Here is a 16,500-nt window from a genome sequence, read left to right as displayed (position 1 = left end):
GTTTTTGATTTTCTCGAACCCAGGTATTTCCCATTAGCACAGCATTGTTGTTTTTCCATCATCGTTTTGCTCAATAAGTTCAAGGTTCTCCCATTCGTGTATAGTTCTTGTTTTATGCGACTGACGTGTGCACTTTTTATCTACGTGCATTCTTCCATCTGCTTCCCAACTTGCGTAACCTAGAAATTTGTGCGCCACCAAAGCGGCGGACTTTGAAATCTGAGGATGGCTATAAATCATGGAGCATTAAGCTCTACTTGTGAATGTCATTGAAATCCAATTGAAAAATATAGCTTGAAATATATAAATACCACTCCTCGACCTGTCTCCTTATCCCGGTGGAGGGGTTTGTGTCTCCTGATGATCCTAGGAGCTAAGTTGTCTGGTGCTTCATGCCCCTGCTAGGGTCACCTATGGCAAAAAGGTCCAAGGTGAGGGACCAGACAAAGTACGACTCCAAAAACCCAATGATGAATAAAAAAAATTGGATCTTCGTTTCCCTTGCCCGGACGCGGGTCACCGGGGCCCCCCCTCTGGAGCCAGGCCTGGAGGTGGGGCTCGAAGGCGAGCGCCTTGTGGCTCGGCCTGCACCCATGGGGCTCGGCTGGCCACAGCCCGAAAAGGTAACATGGGTCCCCCTTCCCATGTGCTCACCACCTGTGAGAGGGGCCATAGGGGCTGGGTGTTATGTGAACAGTGACCAAAGGTGGGGACCTTGGCGATCCGATCCTCGGCTAGAGAAACTAGCTCTAGGGACATGGAAAGTCACCTCTTTGGCAGGGCAGGAGCCCGAGTTGGTGTGTGACATCGATAAGTTCCGACTAGATCTAGGCTCCTCTACGCACCGCTTGCGCTCTGGCACCACTCCTCTTGAGAGCGGTTGGACTCCGTTTCACTCTCGAGTTGGCCAGTGTGAGAGACGCCGAGCAGGTGTGGGTATACTTATTGCCCCCTCCGGCTCAGGGGCTTTACGTTGGGGTTTACCTTAGAAGATGAGAGTGTAGCCTCCCTCTGCCTTCAGGTAGGGGGACGGGTCCTGACTGTTGTTTGTGCTTATGCACCAAACACCAGTTCAGAGTACCCACCCTTTTTGGAGTCCTTAGAGGGATTGCTAGAGAGTGCCCCCTCTGGGGACTCCATTATTCTGCTGGTCGACACGTGGACAATGACAGTTAGACCAGGAAGCGCATGATTGTGAAGAACAGTCAAGAACTGTCAATTGATCACCACCTGGTGGTGATTTGGCTCCGATGGTGGGGAAAGATGCCGGTTCGATGTGGCAGGCCCAAATGTATTGTGAGGGTCTGCTGGGAATGACTGGCAGATTCCCCTGTCAGAAGAAATTTCAACTCCCACCTGCTTACATCCCAGAGGAGACGGCGGACATTGAGTCCGAGTGGACGATGTTCCGTACCTCTATTGTTGAGACTTCCAACTGGAGCTGTGGCAGTAAGGTGGTCGGTGCCTGTTGTGGCGGCAACCTGCGAACACGTCGGTGGACACCAACAGTGAGGGATGTTGTCAAGCTGAAGAAGGAGTACTATCGGGCATTTTTTCCTGAGATAGCTGATTGGTACCGGCTGGTCAAGTGGAATGCAGCTTCGATGGTCACTGAGTCAAAAACCCGGGCGTTGGAAGAGTTCGGTGAGGCCATAGAGAACTACTTCAAGACGGCTTCGAGGAAATTTTACTCCACCGTTACGGCATCTTATTAGAGGGAAGCACTGCACCGTGAACACTGTGTATTGTGGGGATGGGGCACAGCTGACCTCAACTCGGGATACTCTGAGTCGGTGGGGAGAATACTTCAAAGACCTCCTCATTCCACCAGCATGCCTTCCCATGAGAAGCTGATTCTGGGTGCTCTGTGGCTCTTCTATCTCTGGGGTTGAGGTCACCGAGGTGGTTAAAAACCTCCTTGGTGGCAGGGCCGCGGGGGTGGATGAGATTCGCCCGAAGTTCCTAACAGCTCTTGATGTTGTGGGGCTGTCTTAGTTGACACGCCTCTGCAACATTGCGTGGACATCGGGTACAGTGCCTCTGGATTGGCAGACTGGGGTGTTGGTCCCCCTTTTTAAGAAGAGTGACCGGAGGATGTGTTCCAACTATAGGGGGATCACACTCCTCATCCTTCCTGGTAAGGTCTACTCAGGGGTACTGGAGAGGATGGTCCATCAGGAAGTTGAATCTCTGATTCAGGACGAGAAATTTTGTTTTCGTCTTGACCGTGGAACCAGCTCGACACCCTCGCCAGGAACCTCGAAGATGCATGGGAGTTCGCCCAACCAGTCTACATATGTTTTGTGGACTTAGAAAAGGCGTTTGACCGAGTCCTTCGGGGGGGGGGGGGGGGGTCTTGTGGGGGTTCTTCGAGCTTCTTGATACGAGTTCTTCAGTCCCTCTACGACCGTTGTCAGAGTTTGGTTTGCATTTCTAGCAATAAGTCGGACTTGTTTCCAGTGAGAATTGGACTCCGCCGAGGCTGTCCTTTGTCACCGATTTTTTTTTTTTTTTTTCCATAACATATTTTCCATAATATATATATATATATATATATATATATATATATATTGTATGGCAGGGGTTAGCAACCAATTTTATTCACAGGCCAATTTTGCTTTCATGACAGTTCAGTTGCAGGCTGAAGTTATATTTTACTGGTTTTCCTACAAGAAAAAAAATGTCTTCCATTTCTACTATTGTGTACAAACTATAATTTCATGATCTTAATTTTAAATACATTTGCTACAGGCTTTCATTCCTTTTCATAGTGTGGTGAAACAGATTGTAAACTGCTAATAATGTGCCTGTCTTCAGTCACTTCCAAATTGTCTTGTAAGACTTCAATTTGTAAATTGAGTATATTTATTAACTTGTAAGACTTAAAAAGTCATTTTCAGTAATAAACACTTCTCTGAGCCTCTGAAATTGTAATGTTTAAAAAGGCCATTTTCCCCATTTTTCGTGGCGGTATCTCATTCCTGACCACACATAGAACAAACTAATCTAACTATCAGATTTTCATCAAACGTCAAAGAAAAGCAAATGAGAATAGTAATTGTCACATCGATATCTGTCAGTCGTGTTGAAATTCTTTGAATGTGTGATTTTGGATGGTAGAATAGAGGAACATTTTATATGAAGTACAAAGAGTGGAAAGAAAAGTATACATTCATTCTACCTGCATTTACAGTATAAATGCCAAGACACCTAGCCTAATCTGCAACAAGGTTGCAGCAGGGATGTAAGATGTGTGGCATGACCGGGACGTTGGGTACATGATACAGAGAATCACTGCCGCTGCCAGGCTTTATGCGCTTTTGCAAATAGAAGAAAAAGCAGTGAGACTAGAAATTTTTCCTTTTTCTGTGTGAGAAAGGTCTGGTCTGAAAATTGTGTTGCAAAGACCTAGTTGAAACATACTTTTCAGAAGGAAATGTGGACAGAATGGAAGCTAGACTGGCTCAAATGTCACATTCAGCACAAGTTATTTGAAAGAAGTTAGAATTGTATGGATCTGTAGGATTGGAATCGTGATCAGTACTTTGCTGGGGGAGAGCGCCAAAGACAGCGAGAAAAGGAATGAGCTGCACTGGTAAACAAATTGAACATAGAGCAAGTTCAAATTCTCAGACAACATTCTCCTAGCCATCAACAGGACTTCATCTCTGCTGTCAGTTCAACAAATTCACAATCACATGGCAAAGTACCTGAGTATACCAGAAAGCTGACGTAGCAAAAGTTATGCCTTTGATCTGACTTGACTTTTTTAAAAAAAATTATTATATATTTTTTAAATTCAATAAATAAAATAGTGCAGGATGAGACGGTGTGTAATGTTAAAATTCCACCTTGGCACACCCTCATCAAGGATGAAATACAATGCACAAAAAGCTAGAACTATATTTTAAACCTCCACTGACATGAAATGCATGATTTTTAGTATTTTTTTAATTAAAAAAAAAAAAAGGCAACTGTAATGTACCCATCAGTTTTTTTCACCACAAAACATGATTTTGACGTATACGACTTTTTGTAACTCCCCCCATGAAAATCCTCTCTGAATTTGTTTTGGAGAAATAGGAAGTGATGTTATCAGCAGGAGTTGGATTTGGCGCGACGTCCTCCAATCACGGCTTCGGCCGGGATGGCTCATCGCGGCACCGAGCTGGGCTGGTTCACGGCTTGTCATCACTGGCGGCTGTGTGAGCCGTCGGCAATTAAGGCGGCGGCAGATGGCGGCGGCGGCGTAGTTTTTCGCCGACTGATGAACAACGCCGCCGACGCTGTCGGCGATTAACAACACCGCGGATGATGGTGCACTCAGCCGCAAGTGACGACAACGCCGTAAAGCGGCCTGGCTGTGCGCCGCGATGAGCCACCCCAGCTTGGCTCCGCGATGAGCCACCCCGGTCAAAGCCATGATTGGCGGACGCGGCAACGACGTGCACATCGACGCATTCAGCACCCCTTTATTTACATATGCGGATCCTTTGTTACGTTCAGAGAGGATTACACGCGCCCACCCCAACTATTATTTTTGTTGCGCCTGGGCTGCGGCGTTGTCTTTGCTCGTGACTGAGTACGCTACATACTGTCATACTGTTGGGGTGTCTGTAGTTGGTTAGAAGTGATCCACGTATCATCTAAATATAGCTCAAAACGATAGGATAATATTGCCCCGGTCTCTTCACTCAATTGTGAGATGTTCTCTTCTTCGGAAAGTGCTTCCATGTCAGAAGGGGTGTCGGAAAAATCTGAAAATATATTGTTCCTCTCCTATAGCAGGTGCCATTACGTGTTTTCAATGGTGAATGTCCCAGTGTGACATCTGCTGATGACATTGCAGACAATATGGCTCCCACTTGGATGTCGAGTGAGACATCCGCAACTTTGCGCATGGATGACACGCCCTTTGCTCATATTTATTTTTTCGTATCGACATTCAAGTGAATAATGTTGTGTGTATTTTTCATGACAATATCTATTTAAGAATGTTTATAGGCATGTCACTTGGGCTTTAAATAGATATGGTGAAGAGAAATAAATCCAAATTTAGATTGCAATACAATATTTCACCTTCACATGGCAATGGACTTATAATCGCATCTAGAGTGGGTAAGAGGAAAAGTGATAAAGTCCACAAGAAAATGCACACCGGTCCAGATTTGACAGAGAATGCCTACATTTTATACATTTGATACATAGCTCGAGAGTGCCTGAATGCCAGACTTGAGTGGATGGGACAATGCGCGCTGCCAGGAACGCATGGAACTGTGTGCCTTTTCTGGCTTATACTCAAGAGGAAAATATGACCCTAAGTTCACATGAAACCTTCAGCTGTGTGTAGACTACGTGCTTCCGACTCCAACAGACTGTATTTTGAGTGTGAATGCAAGGGAAATGGTTTTGTTGTGCACTAACAAAAAAGTTTTCTGCTCTTCCCCTCACCCCCCTTTACATGCTGTAGCTCCTGAAGGTAAAATGATTGATTTCTTGGGACCCTGTTATCCGAGAAAAAAAAAACAATGCTGTTAATCATTGTCATTCAATCCCTCTAGCCTCTCTAACTAAACTCATCAGAATTGGTTCTGATTCATGGAAACACTTGATCATTTATTCCACATTAAAAGCACATAATTTTACTCATGCATCCATTCACATTGTTTTGAGTTTAACGACCATAGAAACTATGATCAAACCATCTTCATAACTTTAGCCAGAACATTATAATTTAAAGTGAAGTTATTAGAGCAATAATGCACTAACTCTGCATACTGTCTTTTCAGTTTTCTGCCATATTTTTACAGAAGGACCATTATTAATATTTGAAAATGGTGTGATTAATAATTCTGAATTTACACCTGTTAGCAAGATGCTTACAGATGTCTATTTATTCTTTTGACTTGACATTTGACATCACATCAACTTTTCTGCAGTCACTACTGACAACTGATGTTATGAGTTACCTGAGAGAGAGTATTGAGAGCATATTAAGCAAAGCATCACTTGGCATGTTCTGTTAAAACTGTTTTTTAAAAAACATTTCAGTATTCAGTAAAACCTTGAGACTGAAATTGTGGCATGCACTCGAAAGTCCGTATGGAGTTTTCAAAAAAAAAAAAAAATCTTCTGAAGGACTCCAAGATGGTGAGAAATAAGGTTCTCTGGTCTAATGATACCAAGAGAGAACTTTTTGTCCTTAATTGTAAGTGATATATGTGAAAAAAAACTGCAGGGACGGGGCTACTGGTGTCAATCGGAGGAAAATGAATGCGGCCAAGTACTGCGATATCCTGGACGAAACCTTTTTTCAGAGTCATACGGACTCAGATTGGGTCGAAGGTTCACATTCCAACAAGACGACCACCCTAAGCACAGAGTTACAATAAGAGAGTGGCTTCAGAATAAGTCTATTCTTGAATGACCCAGCCAGAGCTGGACTTAAACCAAATTGATCATCTATGGAGAAACCTGCAAATGGCTGTCCACCAATGCTCACCAGCCAACCCGACAGAACTAGTGAAGATCTGCAAGGAGGAATGGCAGAGGATCCCCAAAGCCAGGTCTGAATAACTTGAATCATTCCCAATAAGACTCATTGCTGTATTAGCTCAAAAGGCTGATTTGACTAAATACTAAGCAAAGCACATCAGGGACAGTACCTCTAGATTGGGAGGGGTGGTGGTCCCTTTTTTTAAGAAAGGTGACTGGAGAGTGTGTTCCAACTATAGGGGGATCACACTCCTCAGCCTCCCTGGTAATGTCTGTTCAGGGGGACTGCAGAGGGTGGTCCATCAGGGAAGTCTAAGCTCTGATTCTGGAGGAGCAATGTGGTTTTTGTCCGGGCCGTGGAACAATTGATCAGCTTTACACCCTCGGCAGGATCCTCGAGGATGCACGGGACTTCGCCCAACCAGTCTACATGTGTTTTGTGGACTCAAAGAAGGTGTTCGACTGTGTCCCTCGGGGAGTCCTGTGGGGGGGTTCTCCAGGAGTATGGGGTACTGAACCCCCTGATACGAGCTTTTCGGTCCCTGTAAGACCATTGTTAGAGTTTGGTCCGCGATGCCGGCATTAAGTCGGACTTGTTTCCAGTGAGAGTTGAAGTCCACAGTACCCATAGTACAATACATACATACATAGTACATAATACATATATGAAATAATAATAATAATATTTATTATTATTATAATATAATATGTACATAGTACAACATTTACCTTGAAATCAGAGCCAGTTTGATGGATTTCCCTGTTTCCCAAGTCCTTTTCCATGTGTGTAAATGTGTGACAGAGGCTGCTGTCTAGAGGGGCCCAAAAATTAGTCGAATCATGTATAAATGGAGGAAATAACAGTAACTATAGATTGCGTAAAACTTGGGACATCGACGTGCAAGTAACTATTGATGTGAAAGACATTTAAGTTCTTGCAATGTAGACTACTAGAATGCGTTAATGCGGAAAAAAGTAGCAGTCTGTGCCTTCTCCAAAATAACACAGTAATTACATCTGTGGAATCAAGTAGTAAAATTCTCATCATTGCATGAATTTATTGCTGTTCCTTATGTACGAGCCTTATCCGCATCAGGGTACTATATGACAGACAGATGTGCGTACTGTTCATTGTCATGTCATTATGAACCCCACCGGTGTCTCGGCAGGATGGGCTCAGCTGCAATTTGATTGGCTGCTGCCTGCAGTCCTATCTGGAGGTAGCAGTCAATCATATCGCAGCTACGTGTGCCAGGCCTATAATTTTAGACTGACAATATGTCTCTGAAACTCTTGTTTCAGTAAAGCAATAACTGTTTTCTATGAAAAGGGTAAATTTGACAATTGTTTTATTGTATGTGAATATGTTGCTGCACTGTTTATTTTCAATCTGTTCAGGTGTAAGTGAAGCAACTTCCATCTATTTTCCAAGTCACATATCCTCATAAGGGTGGTAAATGGTAATTACTACTGTAAGCATTAAACTAATGGAATGAGAAGCAATGCTGTGATTGATTCAAATATACAATGTGTAAACCTCAACTTAGATTGGCATTAGTTTTAAGTATTTTTTTTTGGAAGGATTGTTCAGTATTTGCCAAAGTCTTTTGAAGTCAGCCGAGTTGAGTTCACTGCCACCAAATCTCAAGTTTGAGCTTGGAAGTCAAAGGAAAAAAATCAGTTCTTAGCTAAAAACAAACAAACTGTAAATTGATTCAGTTAAATCTCAAGACACCCCTGTGTTTTTATTGCAGCTGGGAATTTTTGTTCTGTTCAAGTTATAACAGCTGTTATTTTTTTAGAACATGTTATATGGTGGCGGCATGGAGGACAACTGGTTAGGACATCTGCCTCACAGTTCTCAGGAGCGTGGGGTTCAAAACCCCCTGCTGTGTTGATTTTCCATGTTTTCCCTGTGCCTGCTTTGGCTTCCTCACACATCCTAAAAACACGCATGGTAGGTTGAGTGAAGGGTCTAAATATCCCTTGGGTTTGGATGTTAGAGCAAATGTGTGCTCTTTTTTTAATATATATATATATATATATATATATATATATTATATATATATATATATATATATATATATATATATGCTAACAACCAGTTCAGGGTCTACCCCGCCACTCGAAGATATCTGGCATAGGCTCCAGTACGCATGCGACCCTTTTGTAGATAAAATGTTATGGAAAATGGATGGATCCTTTTGGGTTAACCTCTATGGACTTAACCTATGCAAGTATTTGGTAGGTTTCTGAAAAGATCTGGTCGTGTATCATTATCATAACCACTGGGTCATTCCATTTAGTCTGAGACCCTTTCACGCTGACTTTTTGGGAGATTAGTGTACAGTAAATAGTTTGTTCATTTGTGTGTTAACAGAACTGCTGCAGCTTTCTGCATTCAGATAATGAGAAGTGCATCTAGCTTTTTACACAGCGACATTTGGAGCTGAACGATATGGCCAATTTCATGTCTCAATATGGATGCCAGACATTTCCATAGCGATATATTAGTGTGATAAGAATAGTTGCGTGAAAACTAAACTTTAAAAAGTGTGTGTGAATATATGGACCAGTATATATTTTTTCCTTCGAGGTCAAAAGTGTACATTCACGAAAGGTACGAAGTACTTAAAGAACATGGAGAAGGCCATATGATGAGGTCATGACTTTGAAAGGTCGTGAAAGTTTTGCTGACAGTCAATTGATAGTACATCTGGGGATATATTTAATGCCACTCCTCAAACACTTTCTTTTCTCCTTTGAAATCATGGAAAAATTAAAAGAAATCGCACAGGAAATCAGCAAAAGAATTGTGGAGCTCCACAAGTGTGGCTCATCCTTGGTGTGGAATTTCCAGATGTTTGAATGGGCCACGTTCATCTGTTCCAACTTATTAAATTATACGCATGTATGAACAACATGGGAATGTCCAGCAATCAATCACACTGTTGAGGAAGGAGACAGGCGCTATATTCCAGAGATGAACATATTTTGTTTCGAAACGCTTAAATCAACCCAGAACAGAAGCTAAAGACCTTAAGAAGATGCTGGCTGAAGATGGTTAGAAAGTGTCATTTACCACAGTGAAACAAGTCCTGCACTGACATGCAATGAAATGCCACTGACTGAAAATCAAGCTATTCCTCCTAAAGAAACATAGAAAAGACATTACAGTTTGCAAAAACACATCAATACAAAGATGTTAACTTGTTGAGACATGTCTTGTTTTATGATAGGACTAAAGTGGAACTGTTTGGCCATAATACCAATAACAAATGTTACAAAAAAAAATGGGAAACTTGTAGACCTGAGAACACCATAACAACTGTGAAGCATGCAGGTGGCAGCGTCATGTTGTGGGGATATTTTGCTGCAGCAGGAACTGGAGCTCTTCATAAAATAGCCTGCATCATGAAGAAAGAACATTACATGGAGATCTTAAGACATTAGCCAGGAAGCTAAAAGTTGGCCACAAATGGGTCTTCCAAGTGCATAATGATAATACTGCCAAAATGCTTAAAAATTGGTTTGAGGATAACAAAGTCAATGTCTTGGAGTGGCTATCACAAAGCCCTGATATGAATCCCATCAAAAATTTGTGGCCAGATCTGAAAAGGCGTGTGCGAGCAAGGCAACTTACAAACCTGACTCGGTTACACCAGTTCTGTTTGAAAAATGGGGCAAGATTCTAGCAGAGTAACGGCTGAAACCTGTAGAAAGTTACCCAAAATGTTTGACCTAAGTCATACAGTTCAAAGGAAATGTTACTCGATACTAAGGAAATGTATGTAAACTTTTGATCTCAAAGAAAATTACATACAGTAAAAATTCAGTAAGAATTCTCACTCATTGTCTCATTTAACAAAATTAAATATTTTTTGTTAATCCTGACTGACCTCATACAGGAGAAGTTTAGTCTCATTTTACTTCAGACAATAAGACAAAACTGAAACGTGTTTTTGCTGAGTGTATGTCAACATCTGGCTTCTAGTTCTGGCCTTTGTCGTCTAATTGGTGAATTGGAGTCAAATGACACTTTAATTGGTGCAATGGCCCTCCTATGCGGAAGTTGAAGATGGACTCTTAAAAATAGATGCCTACATGCATGACTGGATAAATAAAAAATGTCAATCATTGTAATGGAGGGCAAGTATTGATCCTTCGCTCTATAAATATTCAAGTAAAAGTTAAAAACGTAGTGCATTTAAAGTACTTTGACAAGTACAGTTAATTTAAAATGTTATTTGAGTCAATAAATGTAGCGCGTTACTACCCACCTCTGAATCTAAAATGTTCAGAATAATGTGACAGCTAAGCTACTCCGTACACCAGTTGACTAAGATGCATGTGATTTGATGTTCATTAACTAATAAGTTCAATTGACAGGCTATAGGCTTAATTGCTTGGGCTGGGACCACCAATAATAACCGATTATAGGAAGATAAACTCAAAGGTTCTTAAAGTTGTTAAAGCACAATAAAAGTATTCCACCACACCGCTCATCAGTACCACCGCCTTCCTCATTTCCCACATCCTGTCGTGCCCTTTTTTGTCCTTTCTAATCTGCATTTTCTCACCAGTTTCCCCCGCCTCCACCCCAATTCACAAATAAAAAATGATTTGACTGTTGTCAAATATTGAGAATATTCTTCTGACTGTTGTTCTGCTGTGGTTCACATCTTTATTTCGCTTGTCCGTTCTGTCTGTCTCCCTATCCCACCAAAACCCTCTTCTCTCCAGTTACATTTTCATTAAACATCAGAATATTTAAAAAGATAAGACAAGGGAGTATTTTGAACTCCCCTGTTCCACAGCAACACTGTTGCAGCACAAAAGGCAAACAGATCCACTGTTCTACATGGCCATACAGTAGCTTGACAGGACAGGTTTAAAAAAAAAAAAAAAAACTGTACAACTACGACTTCCTGCTATCCCTTTACATACAGGCAACCTTGCACACTTTTGTCAGAAGCCATACATTTTGCAGCTCAAACTCTTCATTCTGTATGTGTCACCATACAAACACTACAATGAGCAGGTAAAAAGCTGTCTTACAAACCCAATTCCAATGAAATTGAGATGTGTTAAACAGATGAAAACAGAATACACTAATTTGCAAATCATGTTCAACCTATATTTAATTGAATACACCGCAAATACATTAAATGTTCTAACTGTTAAACTTTGTTTTTAACTTGAAATTTTATAGGTGCAACACATTCTGAAAAAAGCTGGGACAAGGTCATGTTTACCACTGTTACATCATTTCTTTTAACAACATTCATTTGAGAATTGATGACATTAACTGTTGAAGCTTTGGAAAGCAGTCCTGTGGGGGCACAACCCACTGCAATCTGTAGGCGGAATTATTTCCCATTCATGGTTGATGTACAGCTTTAGCTGTTCAACAGTCCAAAGTCTTCGTTGTTGTATTTTACATTTCATAATGTGCCACATATTTTCAATGGGACAGGGGTCTGGACTGCAGGCAGCCCAGTCTAGAACCCGCACTCTTTTACTGCGGACCCATGCTGTTGAAACACCCGCGGAATGTGGTCTGGCATCGACTTGCTGAAATATGGTAAGCAGGGAACGTCCATGAAAACGACGTTGCCTGGATGGCAGCACGTTTCTCCAAAACCTGTATGTACCTTTCACCATTAATGGTGCCTTCACAGATGTGTAAGTTAACCAATACCTCTGGCAAAAACACAGACCCATACCATCACAGATGCTGGCTGTTGAACTGACACAACGTCCACAATTTCCAAAAACAATTAGAAATGTGGACTCGTTGGACCACAGAACCCTTTTCCACTTTTCTTCAGACCATTTTAGATGAGCTCAGGCCCAGAGAAAGCAGTGGCGTGTGTGGGTGTTATTGATAAATGGCTTTTGCTTTGCTTAGCAGAGTTTTAAGTTGCACTTACGATTGTAGCGCCAAACTGTATTTACTTATTGTTCGTTTTAAGATTTCCTGAGCCCACCTGATGATATCCTTTGCACATTGACGTTTTTTCATGCAGTGACACCTGAGGGATCAAAAGTCACCGGGATTCAATTTTGGTTTTCAGCCTTGCTGCTTACATGCAGTGATTTCTCCAAATTCTCCGAAACTTTTGATAATATTCTGGACTGTAGATGATAAAATCCCTTAATTCCTTGAAAATTGTATGTTGAGGAACATTGTCCTTCAATTCTTTGACCATTTTCTCACTCACCTGTTCACGAAGAGATAAAACTTGCTCCATCTTTACTTGTGAAGCTTGTTTTATATCCAGTCATGGCAGACACCTGTTCACCTATGGGATGTTCCTAACTGGTGTTTGATGAGCATTCCTCACCTTTGTCATTTTTGTTACCTGTTCCAGCTTTTTTGGAACGCGTTGCAGCCATAAAATTCCAACTTAATGGTTATTTGCTAAAAATCAAGTTTATCAATTTGAACATTAAATATCTTGTCTTTGTAGTGTATTTAATAAAATATAGATTAAACATGATTTGTAAATTGTATTCTGTTTTTAACACAAGATCCTGACTGCATTGGAATTGGGTTTATAATTTCATTGGCCATATAGATATATATAGTTTTGTCACAGAAGACCTTGCTTTTAGTGTGTTTCACTGCTGAATGGAGACAAGGCAAAGGAACGGAAAGGGCCATGATGTTTTCCTGTGCTGTTCCAGTGACATCACTTCGGGCCTACCTGTGATTCTTCCAATATCTTTCTTATATCCTCTTCCTAGTGTCTGGTTAGGTTGACCGTGATCACCCAAAAGCAGATCTTCTCCTGTGAAAATAAGGTTATTCCTTAATTCTGCTGTGGAATGTTCCTGCATCCTCTTTCACATGACTTTGCTTGTAACTCGTACTGTTCTCAAGAATTGAATAACATGCATAACAGTCCTTCAAAATGTTTTAAGGACCCCTGAATGTGCTGCTTAGCTCTGGCTTGAGCATGAGTGAATATGCGTGCCTTGATTCTTGCATCAGTGAGTGTCCTGGTAGCCAAAAGCAGGAAAGGTGAAAGTGATACCTTGGAATAAGTATATGTTACTAAATCCAGCAACTAAATATTCCATGCTTAGCTAAATACTGACAACTCTTCAGCAAGACATTGAGTATGTTATGTCCTCCTCATCCTGCTCCTTTATCATGACACACCCTTCACAGGCATCAACATGTACAGATGTTAGATACTGTAAATCACAAGATTACAAAAAAAGTCTATTCAAACAAGGGGATTTGATAATTGTTGAAAGTACTTCCTTTTATGGAAATGTTACTTAAGGTAGCTATGCAATTTCCATCCATTCCTTGACATACTTTCTCTGAGCAATCTGGATAATCTGTTAAAGGAGGTTTGTGTATGGGATTAATAGATGACCTTTAGTTTTGTTTCTGGGTATGTGGTTGTAAAGAAATCTCAATGTTGATGCCTAATGTGGGAGTGGCTCATCAAAGTTATATATTTTTTCTCAACTCTTGGTCTCTTACTTTTTATGCTTCTATTACCTGTTCCAGGCCTTGGCGAGTATGAGTTTGAACACTCAACCCATTTTGAACCTGGAGAGGTTCCAGGAAGGTCAAGAAATGCCCCTGCTGCCCCCAGGTCGTGATAAAGCTTCACCATCATCAACTGAGTTCAACCCCCTTATTTATGGAAATGATGTTGATTCTGTGGATGTAGCCACCAGGCAAGCCTTTTCTTTAGTTATGTTATGTACAATATATTTAATTTTCTTACCATTCATGCAGAATTTGTCTTGTACAAAATTTTGAAAGAAGGAGCTATAATCCAGACTCTATTAATTAACAGGGTGGCCATGGTGCGGTTTTTCAACTCTCAAAATGTTCTCCATGGTTTTCAAATGCATACACGGACCTTGCGCCTCTTCCCCCGTCCTGTGGTGGCTTTCCAGTCATCGTCTTTTCTTGCGTCTCGGCCAAGGCGATCTACTTTTGCTGATAAACTTTCCCACACCCAGGCAGTGGAGTTCTATGGAGAATGGGCTCTTAATCCCACTAATCTAGCATTTCAGAGAATACATAATAGTAAGATGATCTTTAAATAATTGATATCTTGTTTCTTTTTGTAGCTGTTCATTGCATTAGGAAAAGAATAGTAACTGTATACATTACACATTTTCCTTTCAGATGTTTTTGATCCATCCTTAATTGGTGATAAACCCAAGTGGTATGCTCACCAGCTCCAGCCAGTAGTTTACAGAGTTTTTGATGGGAGCTCCCAGTTGATTGAGGCGATGGCAAGTCCATTTGAGGATGAGAGCAATGACTCCGACCTCACTGACAGGTAAGGATGAACACAGTTGAGTTTTTAATCCTAAATCAAAATACATTGAATCTGATTTACATTAGTGTTCTGATTTAGAAGATAATGTATTTTTTCCCCTCAGTGGTAGTGACAGTGAGGCATGTGATGACTCCAGCTCATCCTATTCCTCACTTGGAGACCTTGTGAGTGAAATGATTCAAGGGGACATTCAGGGAGACACACCAAGTATGTTTTTAAGTTTATTCATATTTCTAAAACTTGATTTTGCTCTGGAGAGTCTTCTCCTGAAGTCATTTGTATTTTAGAATTGTTCTTAATTGATTTTATTTACTATAACATTCATGTATTTTTAAAATCATTTTTATTCTTATTTTTTGACTGTGATGCTTTAGGCCTACAACTACATACACATGCTGCCCTGGGAGATGCAAGTGAGGTGGAGTTCCCAAAGTTCCATGACTTTAAAGAAGACGGTCCATCTAGTGGGGATGTTCCAGGGGAAACATTAGATGGGCAGCCCCTTCGCTCCAGCTCCAGCACAACTGCAAGCTCCAGTCCCAGTACGATCATCCAGGGAGTCAGCCATGTATGTCACATATGTCTATATTTCTTTATCCGTAGTTAAATTTAATATATTTTTCAACAACACACATTTTGGCATTAAATCAATTTTTGCTATTATTATTATTATTATTATTATTGGTTTAACAGGAACAAGTGGAAGCACCTGAAAGTGACGCACCAGTCGGTTCTGCCCCACAGAACCCAGTCATAGGAGTTACCACTCAGCCGTCTCTCAGATCAGGAATTGAAACGGGCCTGGTGGATCAGACTATTAAGAAACGGGAGTATGACAACCCTTATTTTGAGCCTCAGTATGGCTTCCCCACTGAAGATGATCCTGATACAGAAGAGCAAGTGGAGTCATACACCCCTCGATTCAACCAGAACCTCAATGGCAAAAAGTGTGTTAAACTTGTTCATTACTTGAATGAACTATTCCTTCATCCAAATGGGCTCTCTGACCAACCATGCAATGTTAAAACCCAGCATGTCTAGCTAGTTTTCCATTCATGGTGGTGTTGAATCTTTGGTGGTGGGATATTGTGATTTATATTAGAGGTTTTAATTTTTTCCTCTAACTGCATGCAATTATTTACATTTTTTTTATTAGAGATTTACAGAGATTTTTATATTTTGAAGGGCACCGCGTCCTTCACGTCCGAGTAGTCTCAGGCTCCCTGGGGAGTCTGATGGAGAGGGTGACAGCTCACCAAACTCAACCATTTCCAACAGCAGTAATGATGGATTTGGGGGACTAATGTCTTTTGCAAGTAAGAACGTTTTAACTTATATCATTTAAACCTTTTTGCAAAGAAGTTGCATGATGATTTTTTTTAAAAAAGCCAATTGTTGGCCTTTTCATACATTAAATTCTGGAAAATTTAACAAGGTAAGGTCACCATTTTTTTCCCCTCTTAAATCCGGTGGAGAGGGACATGATTGTGGTAAACGGTCTTTACTTTTGATGTAAACAGTTGAAAACATTTTATACTTTTAAATGACATCTAGAAATGCATCTCAATAAATTAGAATAGTGTCAAAGTCTTAATTTAGTTAGGTAGTTCAATCCAAAAAGTGAAAATCAGATAGGGATGCACTACACATAATTTTTTTTTATATACATGAATTATAGTGTAGACCA

The 16,500-nt window shown here is 41.0% G+C and overlaps 1 protein-coding gene across 12 annotated transcripts in view; it reads left to right on the top strand.

Annotated features, from left to right (window-relative positions):
• The window catches only part of madd (MAP-kinase activating death domain), an 88,739-nt gene that overhangs the window by 29,839 nt on the left and 42,400 nt on the right, over nt 1-16,500 (top strand). For 9 of the 12 annotated variants that reach the window (XM_061815201.1, XM_061815197.1, XM_061815200.1 and 6 more), the window contains 8 exons: nt 13,246-13,302; nt 14,024-14,196; nt 14,319-14,554; nt 14,657-14,813; nt 14,917-15,020; nt 15,188-15,381; nt 15,507-15,760; nt 15,999-16,129. In XM_061815201.1, the coding sequence (XP_061671185.1) occupies nt 13,246-13,302; nt 14,024-14,196; nt 14,319-14,554; nt 14,657-14,813; nt 14,917-15,020; nt 15,188-15,381; nt 15,507-15,760; nt 15,999-16,129 (1,306 nt within the window). The remainder of the gene's footprint in view (nt 1-13,245; nt 13,303-14,023; nt 14,197-14,318; nt 14,555-14,656; nt 14,814-14,916; nt 15,021-15,187; nt 15,382-15,506; nt 15,761-15,998; nt 16,130-16,500) is intronic. The other 3 variants (XM_061815202.1, XM_061815199.1, XM_061815198.1) reach the window with 2 other exon arrangements.

This window comes from Syngnathoides biaculeatus, chromosome 3 (genome assembly GCF_019802595.1).
Source record: "Syngnathoides biaculeatus isolate LvHL_M chromosome 3, ASM1980259v1, whole genome shotgun sequence".
Taxonomy (NCBI): Eukaryota; Metazoa; Chordata; class Actinopteri; order Syngnathiformes; family Syngnathidae; genus Syngnathoides; species Syngnathoides biaculeatus.
Note: the sequence above shows the minus strand (reverse complement) of the source record. Positions and strands in the feature narration are given on the sequence as shown.